Source organism: Nymphaea colorata, chromosome 3 (assembly GCF_008831285.2).
Source record: "Nymphaea colorata isolate Beijing-Zhang1983 chromosome 3, ASM883128v2, whole genome shotgun sequence".
NCBI lineage: Eukaryota > Viridiplantae > Streptophyta > Magnoliopsida > Nymphaeales > Nymphaeaceae > Nymphaea > Nymphaea colorata.
In genome coordinates, this window is record NC_045140.1 from 615,246 (window position 1) to 631,687 (window position 16,442).

The 16,442-nt window shown below is 38.6% G+C and overlaps 2 protein-coding genes across 2 annotated transcripts; both read right to left on the reverse strand.

Moving 5' to 3' along the window:
* Positions 1-690: 690 nt before the first annotated feature.
* On the reverse strand, positions 691-4,910 carry LOC116251064 (uncharacterized). Its single transcript, XM_031625131.2, has 3 exons — positions 4,400-4,910; positions 1,413-1,777; positions 691-1,191 (listed from the first exon to the last, which is right to left on the reverse strand). The coding sequence occupies exons 1-3, from the start codon at positions 4,500-4,502 to the stop codon at positions 862-864; spliced, it is 798 nt and encodes a 265-aa protein (XP_031480991.1). The 5' UTR covers positions 4,503-4,910; the 3' UTR covers positions 691-861.
* Positions 4,911-6,798: 1,888 nt separating this feature from the next.
* On the reverse strand, positions 6,799-15,042 carry LOC116249772 (adenylylsulfatase HINT3). Its single transcript, XM_031623032.2, has 7 exons — positions 14,701-15,042; positions 13,622-13,677; positions 12,095-12,152; positions 9,319-9,385; positions 7,507-7,562; positions 7,197-7,250; positions 6,799-7,121 (listed from the first exon to the last, which is right to left on the reverse strand). The coding sequence occupies exons 1-7, from the start codon at positions 14,965-14,967 to the stop codon at positions 6,993-6,995; spliced, it is 687 nt and encodes a 228-aa protein (XP_031478892.1). The 5' UTR covers positions 14,968-15,042; the 3' UTR covers positions 6,799-6,992.
* Positions 15,043-16,442: the final 1,400 nt, after the last annotated feature.

Sequence of the window (16,442 nt, forward strand, 5' to 3'; positions counted from 1 at the left end):
AGAGAGAGAGAGAGAGAACCTCTCTCTTTTAGAGTCGAACTCTTCTTCCGTATCGCTGGACTTGGGAATGAAGCTCTTACTGCAGTCTTCTGCCATTAATGACGCCTCAAGGCAATATACATAATGGTGGAAGCTACTATGGGGAGAATTGATGTCCTTGCTGAAACTGAGGTTGTTCATTCTCTACATTAATCTCATTAAACGTCCTAGCTGTAAAAGTGACCACATGTTAAATAAAAAGAAAATTTTGATGGTGGCTTTTCTTTTTTCAGATAAGGTATACGCTCCGCTTAATGGCATGACAAGTAGAGCCAGCAGAACATGTGGTTCGCCTTTATTGAAGAAATGGGACATATCAACTATAACCCGCACGAAATAAAGACGCAATGAAGTGCAGGAATTTAGCAGTAATTTTTTCATCTTCTTCTTTTCTTAATAATGAGACACCTGCTGTGAACCAGACCACTTGCCGTGTTCATTCCATGAAATGGCAGTGGTGAAATACGGCATATACGTGGCCAGCTATCCTAACTTTGCGAGTATGCAAGTCTAATCTTGACATACATAACGGAGAGAAGAGGACGGTCAAATTATATGATAGGAGGCTAGTGGAATGGCATGCTCTGTTTGCTGCACAAAGCTTTCACTTTATAGCAACTCTACCATTGCAACACACACACACGCAAAATCTGAGGACAACGGGGTTGGATTTTACTATTTTAGTACATATTGTGTACATATATTGCAAATTGAAGACGAATAAAACCCACATTCCTTTCATTGAAGCCTAGACCAGGTGAAATATGAACAGCCATTATAGGGTTAATTTGATGCTCTCCAGGGTGCCTAAAAGCTTTGAATCTACCTCAGGAGGCTCAACGTTTCCGGGGTCTTGGTGGCTTCAACTTTGGAAGGTGGGCTCGTCGCCAATGAATGCACATACTTGCAGTTGGGGCAAGCAGGGGAGGACTTTGAGAGCATGACCAGAAGGTGGCATCTTGAGCATGCTATCGCCACCATGTTGCTGTTGCTGTTAGAACCTGCTGCCAGGTTCGAGTCCATGTGCATTTGATAGCTCTCACCACTATCACAAAGTGGTGACATGTTTAGCTCCAGGTCTAGTTTCTGGTTTTTGGGACAGCTCCAGCTCTTCTTTAGGGTATTCCTGTTTATGTAGTACATCCTCCCTGACTGCACAAGAGAACAAAAGAAGCACAGGGTATGAGTACCTTCAGCTAATTTTAGAATGAAACTACACATATTCTCAATGAGAAGGATAGCATCACTGCTTTTATCCGTTTCTTAAACGCGGTGCCGTGTATATGGTCGTGGTGAAGATGATGATGACCGCGATTACTGTGTGCGAATGTTGTAAAAAGTAACATAAAAGTAAAAGAGAGAGAAACTATTACCTCAAGGTCTAGGCACTGCTCCCAATCAACTGGTAAGGGATCTGTAAGATGAAGCTCAACGCTATTCTGGACTGCTTCCCAGCAGTTCTTCCTCTTCCTGCTTGAATTTGCTTCCGATTCTGAGGACAAAGAATTGGAGCTCCCATTTTGGAACTGCGGGGGTCCTAAGGAAAGGTCAGGTTGGTCATCAATGAGCCAAACCTTCTTCTTCTGTTTCTCTAGAAGTTGGGATATCATCGTTCCACTATACTGAAGAAGCTTATCGCTCGGCAGGAAAGGCACGAAGTCGGCACCGACAGAACTTCCAACTTGACTTGGGGAGTAACAGAAAAGCCGAACCAATTGCCTCATCCACCCACCGACATCTAGAGGAGAAAACCAACCAGGAAAAGGTAATACCTGAAGCAGTGGAGCGGAAGAAAGCGCAACTCAAAGGAACAATAACCAGATCGTTACTGTTTTAAATTGCAAGAAGGAAAGGAATCCCCAACTAAGGAATTTGAAAGGCAAGATGAGACGCAAGTAGAGCCAACCACCTAGAGCTGCTATTTAAATGAAGGCGTTCAAAGTTGAGGATCTCATTCCTTCATTTTCTGATTGTATGAGTCATGCATGAAGGCATGCGTTTTAAAGAGGGTTCTTTAATGATATTCAATCTCTTAAAGGTGAGCAGGCACAGCATTAAAAGTGGCAAGTGGAGCGGCTTTAAATATCTAAAATCCTACAAATTTAAGCATTCAAGATGATGCCATGGCCTTTTAAATTCTCTCTCGAAGCTGCAAACTACCAAGTGGCCAACATTGACGCACTCTAGCTGCTCCATTGATTGCTATAAAACCAGGAACTTCCTCTTGTGGGCATGAATTCATGATGGTGACTAAGCCCCAACTTCTTTTTTCTTCAGGATGAGGAATATCATGATTTAGGACTTTAAGATCTCAGTAGAAAACTAAACCTCGCTTCATATGCAGAAAATTTGAGTAAGCATAGACAGATATTAATGGGAAGGCGCCTAGGCTTCTCCGCCGATGCCAACCCCAGCAATAAATTGTGATTGCATGACATGCTTCTTGGACATGAGTCCATTTAATGATTCATTTCTTCCTCAAATATAAAAATCCATCTTTAAATATCCACCTGCACTTTTGTTTCTTCCTCACAGGGATTAAATAAAACAAGGGCAAATGGAAATGCTCTATGGGATATCTTCCCTTTCTCTTTCCTTTACTGCCAAACATTTTGGCAGGTAAGTGCAGCCTGCAGCAATTGGCTGTTCACTATGGCCTCTGATAAATTGCTCGCAATTCGGCAATAATAACTCTCTCACAGTTCATTATAACTATAATACCTGCAACCAAACACAGACAGTCACACACATATCGCCTAACTGGAAGGACCGCGTCAAATTATGAATCTTGCCCTGGGTAGGTGAGTCTTGTTTAAGACCTTCAAGTCCAAGGAGGTAAAGACTTCGATAACTGAGGTGGTGGTGCAAGGTAATACAATAGGAAGACTTCTATAAAGAGGAAAGGTAAACTTGTACCTCCCAATTTAGTAAATTCTAACATATCCAGAAAAACTCGCTGGTTTCTCTCATCATGAGAATATGCAAGAAGACTTGGTTCGGATACGAAGAGTTGCTAAGAAAAGAAGGAAAAAGCAAAGTACGCAAGTTAAGCCTGAAAAAGGAAATAATCTGCAGAGAATTGAAAAAAAAGCGGCCAACCGTAGACGGAATAAGGAAGGAACTCAACAAACTCTCTAGGGCCTAGGCAAGTAATGTCAACAAGGGTATCAACTATCACGGTTTCATGCAAGAGCCAGTAAGCAAAATGAAAGGCAAGAAGAGGGCATGATGTTAAGAATGAAACAAATTAGTCAAGAAACAGAAAGACGGTGGTGGGGAGTACGCGTGATCTAAGGCAGAGGGCTCTTCAAACCGTCCGGTAGACAGCATCAATAAATTGCAAAGAAGAAATAGAAGGTGCAACGGCCGTTTGGAGTCTCATGAATCCCATCAAGTCTTTAAGTACTTCCCATGAAAAATGTGCAGTGCAATCAAGAGCCAACCTACTGTCCTTTTGAGCTGCAGCTCCTTCTTAAATACAGAACCTCCCCTCTCTCTCTCTCTGCCACATTCAATATCTTCGAAGCCTGCCTACTCCTTCCACCATCTCCTTCTTCACCATCTTACTAAAACTGTTTGCGTCCTTTAAATGCACATTTACTTACTCCCTCTTGGGGTACATAGAATTAAGTGGGTGTTATTTCACCTCTCTCCCCCTTCAAAGCAGTGAGGTTCAGAATCATTGCGCAGGGGACAAGTTTGGGAATGGCTATTCGCATTCAATGCTCCGTTTATTTGTTTTATTTAATTTTGGCAGTGGTTCCTTGAAGCTTGCCAACCAAGTTAGATGCACAGATAGTCTTGTCTCAGGCATTAGATGGCTGGCACATTTAAGCTTGCCATATATGGAGGGGCGCCCACGTGGGATTCACTGCAGTTCTCTCATGTGTACAATTAATTCCTCCATGGCCACCCGCCAACATGAAATTATTTAATACATTACGGTATGTAAATGATTTATAAGATCTAAGTTGAAATAACAGCAGCGTAGAGTAATTGCTGCAATTTTCCTGCCCCATATTAGTTTCACATTTATGTCACTATTTCTTTTCTTTTCTTTTTTCCTTCTGAAACTCCAGACTTCGGGTTTTGTAACTCAGTTTCTTGAAGAGCCTGCATAATTGCATAAATGCGAGCCTTCACAGTTAAACCAGAAGGTGTTGGGATTTCAGTTGTCCCCAACCATGGAGCGGCCTTCATGGTTCACATCAAGGGTTTAAATTAAGGGTTAATGCACCATAAAGGACCATAAATTCACCTACTGAAACTAAAATTTCTTACACTATATATACACCTCGTGCAATGAATGCAGGGATATAGAAAAGAAAGACAAAGTGAAGCAGAGATAAGGGGTCCTTACTGTCGTCATTTTGGCTTGTGCTCATGAAAGGCAATGACCGACTGAGGACATGTACCCGTGATCTCAACCTCCATCGTTTGACATGGCTGCCTCTTATTAGCATTTTTCTTCATCTGGCCCTTCAATTTGCCCTAAGATCGGGTTATCGGCGCGCCAAGCTCTCCTCATGTCATCCTTGGCAGATCATTCTGCGTGTCCTAGATTCTACCCATCAATATAAGGATGTCACCGGCGGTCACAGAAGAACCGGGTGGTGGGTGATGCTCTGGCCTGACAAGCAGCCATGCTCATGCACAGGTATAGATATCGGTGCCATATATGGCTCTGGTTCGGTGGAGAAGTTATCAAGCCGGAGGCGATTACCAAGCACGAGAGACACATATGGGCCAAGGGCCCTGTGCTCCAGCAGCGCTCGGTAGCAGGGGCTGAGGTTGCTGACAAGATCGGGGATGTCAATAGTATAGAGTGTGAGAAGTTGCCTACACCAGCTCCAAAATTTTTCTTAATCTTATAATTGAAGGACCTACCTAGACTGATCTCCTTTGGCAGGGTCAGACCAAACTCGCTAGCTTCCACTGATAGCATCACTGCTGCAGTTGGTCTACTTGCCAACCATCATTGCCGAGGCAGTACTGATGGAATGTGCAGGGGCAGAGACAAATGTGGGCATGTATGGGCAATTGCCTACATAATTTCAAAAAATTTTCACATTTACATATTGGTTGACTCTAAATTTTTTGCATATTGGTCGAGAGAGATGAAGCCTAACAACCATGCAACCAAACAGAAACTGTTAAGCTAATGCAAACCTAGAAAGTAGCAAGGGTGCTCTTTGAAAACATAGTAAATGCTTTTGGTGGCATCCTCTTTCATGATATTGTGGGTAGAACTAGTGTCTACCAAGAGATCTACTTATTAGAAGCCTATCTTTCCCTTATTTTTCATGGAATTTAGGGTACTAATATGTTCTTGCTAAGGTGTGATTGGTCACCTCTACTTCTCCAACTTCTTTCGGTGGTGTTGTCTCCTCTTCTTCTTCAGAGGTCTCTTTATATGAGGATTCATCGTCTTCATCCTCATTGATTTTCACTAGAAATTTTGTAGGATATGTTTAAATTTGTAGCCTTTAAACCACTTTTATTGTAATGGTAATATTTTTTTTTTATCATTCTTCCTCTATTGCTTAGAGATATATTTGAAAGGGTGAGCAGAATTAAAAAAACTCTTGAAATGGGCAGAACTCAGCCTCGGGTGCAATGTTGGAAGTGGTTTTAAATGAACCTAGCTACTTTAAACTTTAAAGCACTCTTAAGTCGTTTGAAGTTGAGGACGAAGGACCTCAATTTATATTTCTTCTTAGAGTTCACCTTTGAAGGACCCATCAAGCTTCAGGCAAGTCATAATTATTGCATTCTAAGTCCTCAACACTGTTTATAAACTTTGCACAATGTAGAGGAGGATATCAAAGGACACCGCAAAACATAGGTTGCAGTTAGGGATGTCGAGAGATCGGATTTGAATCAGATGCATATTTTACCACATCCACTTTTTTGGATATCTACATACTCGAATTTGAATTCATATTCAAATTTGAATGAGGAAAAATCTATATCATATCTGAATTCGAGGCCAATATTAACTTAAATCCAAACCCAAATCCGAATATGATCGGTTGTCACTTCTTATATCTGAATCCGATCCAAATTCTTAATTGGATATCAAATTCCTTTCCTTTTTCAATTTTATTTTATGTGATCAAATGTGCGTAGTGCAAGGTGAAAGCCAGTTCTAGTCCATATTCTAGTGGTCGAATCCAGTATAAATCTAGTTCTAGTCGTGCTGGAGATCCATTCAAATCCTACCGTTCATACTATGTTGGTGATTTTGACTAATCTGAGGGGCCTCAGGGGTAGCTCGTGAAGCAGCGCAGACACCAATTCCAGTTCAGATGACTTGGTTTGATATGCCCAACATACCCGCAGGGTGGATATAGAGCTGCCCAACATAACTCTCTCTCTCTCTCTCTCTCTCTCTCTCTCTCTCTCTCTCTCTCTCTCTAGTTTTGCCATGGCCAAACCCTCGGCTGAAGGCATCAACATGTGGGGAGACCTCTCCACAAGTGAAGTTTGAACCATGCTCAGATCTTAGCTATGTGGATTTCACAGTTCTCGCAGATTTAAAATCTGCAGAACTCAGATCAGCCGTTTGTTTGTATCCACCGTTTGTTAGAACATCAGATCTCCTAACATATCCGACCCTTGGCTGGCCAGCAAATGGCCGCTAAAAGACAGAGAACCTCATAGGAGACATAATCTAGAGACCCTGTATACATAAAGCAATATGAGGACCCATTTTTGGTAGGACACTTTTGTGCTTTGAATTATTTTCAGTCTCTAATATAAGTATTCTCTAGAGAGGTAGCCAGCTTGTACTTTTAGAAAAACAAAGTACTTTATACATTATTATGTGCATGCCCCTACACGAGCATGAAATGCACAAAACCAGTGGTACACAAGTTCTTTACATAAACACTTAATCGAACATGAAATGCTATATTTTCAAGGGCTTGCCACTTGCCACAGACATGTAAGCATCACTTGGTTGGAGAGCTCGGCTTGGACTCTTCACTACACGTATTTTGTGATTGTGAGAGCGCCGTACGAATATCATTTGCAAGAAGAGCGGTACCCTTGTTCAAGCTTAACCTTCGCCTCATAAAACTCTGCAAAAGTGATTAATAAAATTAGTTCAGAGAATCCAAAAACAATTCCACGCAAAAAATATATCTATATTTTACCTCAGATGTCCACAAATGATCACGAGGTTTGCGAGGAATTACATGAAGGTGAGTCTGCAAGCTCCAACGGTTGGTCATTAGATTATTATGACAGAACAAGAGATCTTAATACATAAACAAAGTATCGAGGAGATCTATAACATAGGCAGTGGTCAGGTATTAACAAAGGAGTAGCAGGGCTATGTTCACTCACTACTCAGACACGTGAACATAGCACCAAGAGATAGATATCAATTATAAATTAAGCTAACTATATGGCACTTTAGAGGCCTATCTAACAGGAAAAAAACAAATCTAATAGAAAACCCACATGAAATATAACTTGTCCAGCAGCAGCTCCACTGTTAGCCACCAAGTTGAAGGAATCTGCAATATCACATAAATCTTGTTACAGCATAGTAATTGAAAGTAGCATCAAATATGCCAGTAATCAATGCAGAGGTGACATTAATTAGACTATATTATTCATACATTGACTATGTAAACCTCATCACCGAATAGGATTGACTGGTTTTTGGTTGTAGCAAAATGGACAAATGTGATCGAAAGCATGAAGCAATAGTCACCATATATGTCCTAAAGCCTAGAAAGTTCTGTTTCTATGGTTACCCTTCTATCACAAGTGGGTCCTTGTAACACTCATTTTTTCCAATTCTGAATAACACAGATAGCAGAAGGCCACAGACAGGTAACCTTTATTTCAACTGTTTTCCTTGGTAATGCAGGTCCTACATTGCTTGTCTGAACTTTTTTCTTCTTTCGTTCAGGGTGTCGAATCAAATTCAAATCTAAAAACATAAGAGAAACATGTATACCATGTATAGCAAATGCCAAAATCCATAGATTATAAAACAACTAGACTCGAGAGATAGTATCCCGTGATAAAATAACTGAAATTATCCAGAAGAGACCACAGTTAGTTTTCTGCAGGAGACGTCGCAAGTGAAAAGCAAATATGAGAGATGACGTGAAGAATGATTTTGCATCAACTTGAGCAGTTAAGAAGACAGTAGAAGTGCTTGTACAAGAAGAAAACACATTTACACATATAAACTAACCAAATCATCTTGATCACACAGAAGATTCAAGGATGACGACCTAACTTAGAACAAGGATTCGGCAAATAGGTCCCAGGCTCCAGCAATTCCGCAAAATCATGTGTTTGGCCAAACTCATGATTTAAAAAAGTAGGTCAGAGGAACACTATAGTGCTGTAACTTCTATTTGCTACATATAAAAATTTCAACTATAAGATTACAGTAAGTTTTAAGAATCCAAATGTCTTGTTAACAAGATAATTGTAGTAATTCTGTTGGCAATATTACTTGATAGTTTTGTTGCATTAAGTTTCAAAACTCAACTGAACACAGTTATCTATAGTATGCCTAGGATTTTTAGATACTAGGTGTACGTAAGTCAAATAGCTGACTACTTGCACAGACATCCCTTCTGGGGCATGGGTGAGACTTATTAAACCTGTTGTGTTATGTCATCAGCATTCCTTTTTCTCCTGAAAAAACCCATATATCTCGTGATTTATCTTGTGCCTTACCCATTTAGAAGTGCTTCAACAAGGACCCCAGGCTAATTATAGGCCCGACTTTGCTAACCAACTAAAATTACCAATCCACCATGTGCATGTGGTACAGAAAACCCATAAGACAGTACACCCAATGATTTTGGGTGCCTTTGATGGAGAAAATTAATAGTAAAGAGGAAGAAGAGAGATGAGACACAAGATCATAAACCCTACTTGATGACAAATATGGATGTCTACTTTGTAAAATTATATAAGAGTATAATAACTAATCAATGTCCTTATGAAAGTCAACATATGCAAAAATCAGTCTAGAAAAAAAAAATATTTGTGGTTAAGGATAGGATTCTTGCAGATTAATCAGTCAAAATCACTAATCAGATCCTGATTTAACTGGACAAAGAACAAAACCAGCAACAGTCATTGTTCCCCAGTTTCTTAATCAAAGTCATGCATGTGGCAGAAAAAATTGAGGGGAAAAGAAAATTCTACAGGCAGGTCATGAATTTGCAATGCCTTACACAGAGAAGAAATCTGTGAGACCAATAGTAATTCCAGATACAAGTGGCCATTCACAACCCCTACCACAGTGAGTAGCTTTCATAAGTGCACTGCTGAGGGCAGGAACCAGTGAACACATAGCTGCAACTACCTGCATGAGGGAATTGAAGGAAAAAACCAATGTAACAAAAAATCGCCAAAGATAAGCTATTGAATGACACTTAAGAAGTTTTTATTAGAAAACATTGCAGAAACAGCAAAAGTATCAATGCTAATAAGAAGGGAGGAGAAAAAAGAAAGAGAGCAAATAAATAGATCAGCAACTCCATGAAAGACTGCAACATTCAAACAAATTTGAGTACATCAAATTGCTTAATAGAAATAGCAAAATGAGATTAACATTAGCATGAGCCTCACACTACAGGTGGAAACCATGAAATGGTTGCATGAAAATTTTACCTATTCTGGGGATGTTTGTTTTCCCAAAAGCCAGTAGGGAGGCTAGAAGGTAAGCATTTAAAGTCTCTGTGAAACCGTTTTGAAGTAACAAAGGTAAGCATTTTAAACCTGCTACTTACGGTGCACAGCATTTCACCAAGGATCCAGGACTTTTAACATGAGGACTAGGTAAAAAATGTACTTGCATGATGAATACCTTGTGATCCTTACTACATCTATGCAACAGGGTTATCCAATCAGAAAGATAGGTTTTGTTTTAAGATTTTTTTTAGTTAAGCTAGTGGAAAGTCTATTACTTTACCAAGTCCTATGACATGCTATTTTCCAGTTTTTCACATACCAACTACTAATACATGCTTACAATATTGAATTAAAGTTTGTAGGACATCCAGTCCAAATATGAAAGCATGAAAATAACAAATGAATTCTCTTATGTTTAGAATTAGTAATGATTCAGATCACTGAGACCCCTATGTAACTCTAGATCTTCATGACAATCACTGAACCCACAATCACGAGTAAAGTTTAACCAGTTGCTTCCTGTAGCCTATGCTGTCAAAAGCACTAGGTGCAGCGTAGGCAGTGAGTTGAGTCTGGCATCCAACATTACTAGGTGAGACCAGGAGCCACCCAAAAAAGCAGTGAAAAAAATGAAAATATTAATTTTTTAAAAATAAAATGCAACATTAAGTTCCAAAATAAACAATAAGGCTGAAGTATTTCTCAATGAAAAAACCTACAATTATCTACTTATAAGAACAAAATGATTAAAATACAAGACGACCCTCAAATTTAAAAAATTTATCATATGAAAAGAAAAATGATTAGAAGCTTGGAAGAGCTAATTTAATAAAGTTGAACAATTAAAGTTTAAAAGCTATGGGGCATGTAAACAGCAAGTTTACAATTTAACATCACTGTTTTGTGATGTTTTAAAGCATGCAAAATCTTTGACTTTCCTAATAACCAACTTTTATATCTCTACCTCTAATTTTTCAAATTTAAATGCCTAATTACCAATTTTTCTTTTAAGAGGGAACATATGTCTTCAACATAATCAAAGCTTTCATGTTTCTTGCTTGTGGTAAACCATTCAAGCCTCCTAGGCATGGTGTATTTTTGACAACATTGCCTGTGGCAAGTCCTCTATGTAGAAATGAAAAGCAAAAGGAAATGGGCATGGCCAAACAATTAGAATAGAGATGGATAGCAGCAGTCCAAGTACCACTTTTGCATTCAACTGGAGTCTGGATCTTTAAGGACTGCTTGCTAATCCTGATAAGGATGTAGCTAATGGGGGAAATCTCATCCTTTCCTACATTCTAAAATCAAACAGGTTGATAGTTTTGTGAAGGAAAAAGGAAGTCGAAATAAAAAGTCGGTCCTAAGAGGGTCCCACGTTTCCTTCTTGAAAATTTCCTCTGCTGTGTCTAGAAAGAATTTTTTCATTACAAGAAACTTCTTGCCATCAGATGGCCTCTTCTATACAACCATGCAGCAGTTGGAACCACCATGAACTAGCTACCTACATATAGGAATTAAGCAGATAAAAGTCAAGCAAAACTGGATGAGCAGCCAATCAAGGCCTCCATAAATGAAAAGCACAAAATTTTCAGAAGCAGCTTCTCATGCTCAAAAGAGAGAAAGCAACTTATAAGAAGTTGAGGAACAATACAGTTTTTCATGATGACGGGTAATCACTTCTCAAGAGCAGTAGAAAACTAGTTTATGTTTGATATTCTTTGTGTTATTTTTCATGTCTCCTTGCCCTTATTCTCCAAAATATTGAACTGTAGATTATAGAGAATAAGCCAATGATTGCAAGGAAACTGCTTTCTTGAAGAAAATACACACCGCACAAGCTCAACAAAAACAATAGAATTGCCATAATTTTAACTGAATATACATGTGGGACACTTTGGTTTCTTGAAGCATATTCACCAGTATACCGACATTGAAAGTACTCTGAATATCAGTATTGATGAAGGCTAATAAGGACAAGAAATAGTCCAAAATTTTGAAGTATTTTCTGCATATATGCATGTACACACATAAAAGGTATTATCACAAAATTTTTGTGCCTATGAAAAGAGATTTTGAACGTTTTCTATCAAATTATATTGACACAACATATTTTCAGTCAATAATGGTTTTTTAGTATTTACATCCAATAAGTTTCATATAGCTTATAGAGTTTTGATATATGGTACAACTTCTAGAAACTTTTGCCCTTATGTAAATATCAGATCAAGAAGAATTCACATCTAAAAATACCTCAGTTAATGGAGATAGCACATGATCATTAAACCGTATGATTCAAAATTGAAAGTAAAGGATACTCCATTATACCAATTGTTTGCAGTCAATGTTAAAGTAGTGCGTACTAAAACCCAACACTTACTGAAGGAGGAGTTGCTTCTAAAGATGGAAAGTGGGCTTTTGGGATAATGAGAGAATGCCTGTACATGATACCAAGATTAGTTCACTGTGCGAAAGAAGTTTTTCTAAATCATATAATGAAAGAAGGCCAAAATGTGAAGTCGTTCCCACTGCTACTACTTGGCGACATGTTTGAGTTTCCACTTTCTTTATACCATGCATTTATAGTAACGCTATCACCTTGCCACAGGAAATTTGGCTAATCATTCATATAATAAGCTAAAATGCAAACACCTGATATGATTACTCTTGCTTATTTGTTAAGTGCAATGCTGTCTATATATGAAGTTATGAACTTACACTTACCATTACTGAAATATATATATATATTCTTTTTCATGTGTACATTGTCGTTCCTTTTTGTGTATTTTTGGGGTTTATTATTGTAACAAGTATAATGCCCAAAAAGCATTAGTCTTCGGTTGTTCTAGCTGTTGGAGTGTCCAACAGCCAGATATCTAGCTGCTGGGCACTCCCAACAATTAGAATAGTCGTCATTTTAAAATTAGGGATATAATAAAATGCCGTTACAGTTTTTGTGTGTATGTTGATTATATCCTTTTATCCTATTTTGTTTAGAGATGATGGGCGAGAAGTTGTTTTGTGGTTATGAATAGAAACTTTCTTATTTGCAACATGCAAGAGGAGTTCCATTCTTGAATGGTACCAAAGCTGTGGCTGTTTTGATAAGATCTATGTTGCTTCGGAATTTGTTCAAGAAGCCAGTTTCTTCTCTCTTGTGGTCTCTATTAGTCTTCTCCATTCTTATATCAGCATGGGAGACAAAGATAATGCCATTGTTCTTTACAAACATACCCACAATGAGAGCCTTAACCATGAAACATAGCATTCAAGAGAGAAGCCTGCGGAAATTTTGATGAACCCGAAGGGGAGCGTACTCTTCAATTTAGGAAGAAGGTAGCTCAATGGAGATAGAAGAATAGAAATAGTGGAAGATTATGAGAAAGGAGTTTGATCAATGACACAAAAAACATTCAAGTAGTGCCTCAGACCCTCAACGGAGTAGAATTGAGTATTTGTGTAAATACCAGGGTTGTCAAAAGCGCCAACGGGGCTTGGGATGCACCCAAGCAGTGGCGCTTCGGAAGTGCCATGCGAAACTCATCTGAAGGGCCAAAAAAAAAAAAGAGAAAAAGGGTTTCCTTTGCAACTAGAGATGCGCCTTCCCATTCAAAGAAAGTGCACTTCCTTTGAAGGGGAAGCAAGCTCCCTCTTTCAATGGAATTTAATCGGAATCAATATTCCCACTGCAATAAAGGAGACAAGTGTCTGGTCATTATCTTCATTTTACCAATTACGTAATCCGTTGCCAATGAGAAGTTATGACACAGCAGAAGTTATAAGCACAACAAAGCAACATAGTTTACTAGCATGAAGAAAAAACTGACTAGGGAGTGCAAATCGATTTGCCCTTGAAGTAAAGAAATTTAAGAATATAAATTTCCAAATAAAGAAAGAGGTTGCTCACCCACTGCATAAAGGGCTTGTGTCTAAAATGCATAAACTTACATCATCTTCATAAAGCTGCATAAAACGAAGGATGCCAAAGTAAGAAACCATTAAGACAATATTCATTTTCTATGAAAATCTAAACATCCTAAAGACTGTAAACCCTTGCAATATGTACGAAGAAGGATAAGTCTTGTTATAGACATTTTTCGTGAGATTTTAGCAGCAGTCAGAAAATCTATAGTGTCAATATAAAAATAATTAATTACTCAAAGAGTGTAAAAAATAGTTAAAAGTAGTTGAAAAACCGATAAATTCAACAGAGTTAGCAAACTACCAGAGTTTGAAAAGAAAACCATTTCACAAGTCACTGAAGCTGTCAGGCTGGAACATTAACACATAACTTACAGGCTTATTGCATGTTAGAGGCACTACACTATGATGCCAACGATTTTCAGACAATAACAAATCATGTTTAAATTGCTGAAGGTGTAGCATACAAATGAATGGAATTACACACGCAAACACTCTATAGTTCCTAAAATATGAGCGCCACCTCGAGTCGTGCAATCAATATAACCAGGTGGCTCATATGTGGACATGTTTGAACTGTGAAATACGAAATAAACTTTCAAAAAATGATACAACTACTTTTTGTATAAGCAGCTTCGAATCTCGAAAAAATAAAACTGTCAACTCTTCTTCTTTGTGTTGACAGCCTTTATGACCATTTAATGTAACAATATCGGATGGCTGAGGTCAACAGATATGGTGCTCATATTTTGGAAGCCCAATAGACAGCAGATACTCATAACTATTGGTCTCATAATGGTAACGTTGCTAATTATCAAACAAGAAACAGCTCTGCCGCGAAAAACTAAAAACAGACTTTCTTTAACTCAAACAGTGTTTTCATTCTACACTCTTTTAAAAACAAAAGCTCCATTGATATATGTTTTTGTGAATATAGATTACAAAACATAACGATTTAGGTAATCAAAATATTTAGTTAGCCAATTCCCACAACAGTTTGAGTAAAACGAAGGACCAGCTTGACAATATCGAACAAGGAAATTAATCTGCGAAAACGGAATGCACCTTAAAAGCAGGAGATTCGCCTCTAACAATCCTACAGAAAACGCAACTATTTTCAACATCATCCTTCCTTGATGTCCGACATTCCGAGTTCCCATCATCACCATATAAAGTGGGTGGAAGCTCATCCTTCAGTTCACGAGACCCAAGTTTGGAATCGCCAGAAAGATGTCGAAATTCGAGAGAAACTGGAGGTTGGTCTGAGAAGGAACAGATCGGATTGGTCTGCGTGAGATGGGAAAGAAGAATGGAAAGCCTCTGAGCAGCCATCGGACGCAGGGGAGGAGAGAGAGACTCTTCGAGTCCCAAGTCTTTGACCGTTGGCTATTGGGACATCATCCTGAACGAGGAACCTGAGTGGGATAAACGGGTCGGATGCAATCAGACCTCCGGAATCGCCCAACTTTTAATCCGAATTTTAAGCAGTAAATCCAACCCTCAAATTCCATCTGCATATTTTGTTAAAATTTGGCTTTGAGGAGAGTGGAAACTTAGTTTTGCCTGTTACAGGTGACGATCCCTAAGCTTGGTATTCGCTTTACCTGAGTTATTCTTCGGATGAATTTGATTCGGTCCTTTTAATATTGAAGTAAATATAATAAATATTGAATTTAATTAATTATACCAAATTTGTGAACATCAAGTCCTTAACTAAACGCAGATTGAAAACCAAATACCGATCTGAACAAGACAATTCAAACTCAAATATAAGACTTCGTTGTTACATAACAAAAAAATCTACCTGGAATGCCATACTTGTTAATTCGTTGAGTACAGTTTTACTTAACCAATACTAAGGCATGCAAATCATATTGAATCTTTTCAATCAATAACATTTTCCCTTCTAACAGTGCTATATTTGTGCTCTTTCACACATATGTTTCTTCAACATTTGTTCGTAGTAAATTAAGTTTCTCGGTGCAGATAACTTTATCATCACATACAATAAAAATAGGTTAATTCTGTATTCCTCTGTGAATTAGTTCAGGCTTGCAAGAAACTACAGAGGTCAGATCCATGTGAAATGGCTATTCCAATATCAAATTTGCAGCTACGGTGGAAAATTTATCAGTAACTCGATTGCCATGAGTTCCAAGTTCTTAAATTCCTCGATTGTTTATTTGAGACAACTGAAGCAAAAGGAGGCTCGGCTGGGTTCTCACTCCCTATCTCCCTCGCTAAAAGGTTTGAAGGTAGCTGGTCGGGCCTGCGATGCGCGATGCGTTGGTAATGTGTCTTAACTCAATACCCATGGGCATTACCCTTCTAACGCCACTGAGATTTCGGCTGAGGGATCGCGTTAAATGGCTCAAGTGGTCATCCCCGTCTTCCCTCTTCTCTTTTTGACAAATTTACAAGATCAATAAAAAATATATATATAAAAAGTGAGAGAGATACTGAATTCCTACTTCCCACATACATGGGAATCTGGCCGCTCTCTCTCACTTATTCGTCTTCTTTCCTTTCAAGGTATGTGTTTTCTAATTCAGACATTGGGCCTTGATTGGTCAGAACTCAATATTACCAGACGATTTCAGTGGCCACCCAACATGTAGCCATCTCCAATTTTAGCATGGATGAGGTGAAGTAAAATAGAAAAGATTTTGCGATGAAAAAAATAAGATCAGTAATCTTAAACTCACCACAAAAATATGGGTTGTGCAACCATGGTACCTTAAGGTCAGAATCTTGTAGCTTTCAAGATTTCATATCCATCCATATGGTTGGGTTTAGAAATAGTTAAA

Bases quoted from the DNA above. Each gene is read 5' to 3' on its own strand.
- LOC116251064 (XM_031625131.2), bottom strand. From the start codon at position 4,502: ATGCTAATAAGAGGCAGCCATGTCAAACGATGGAGGTTGAGATCACGG. The intron at 1,778-4,399 runs GTAAGGACCCCT...TTTCTCCTCTAG, and splicing joins CACAAGCCAAAATGACGACA to ATGTCGGTGGGTGGATGAGG. The intron at 1,192-1,412 runs GTAATAGTTTCT...TCTCTTGTGCAG, and splicing joins AGCAGTGCCTAGACCTTGAG to TCAGGGAGGATGTACTACAT.
- LOC116249772 (XM_031623032.2), bottom strand. From the start codon at position 14,967: ATGGCTGCTCAGAGGCTTTCCATTCTTCTTTCCCATCTCACGCAGACC. The intron at 12,153-13,621 runs GTGAGCAACCTC...TATCATGTACAG, and splicing joins ACAAGCCCTTTATGCAGTGG to GCATTCTCTCATTATCCCAA. The intron at 7,122-7,196 runs GTAAAATATAGA...TCACTTTTGCAG, and splicing joins ATCATTTGTGGACATCTGAG to AGTTTTATGAGGCGAAGGTT.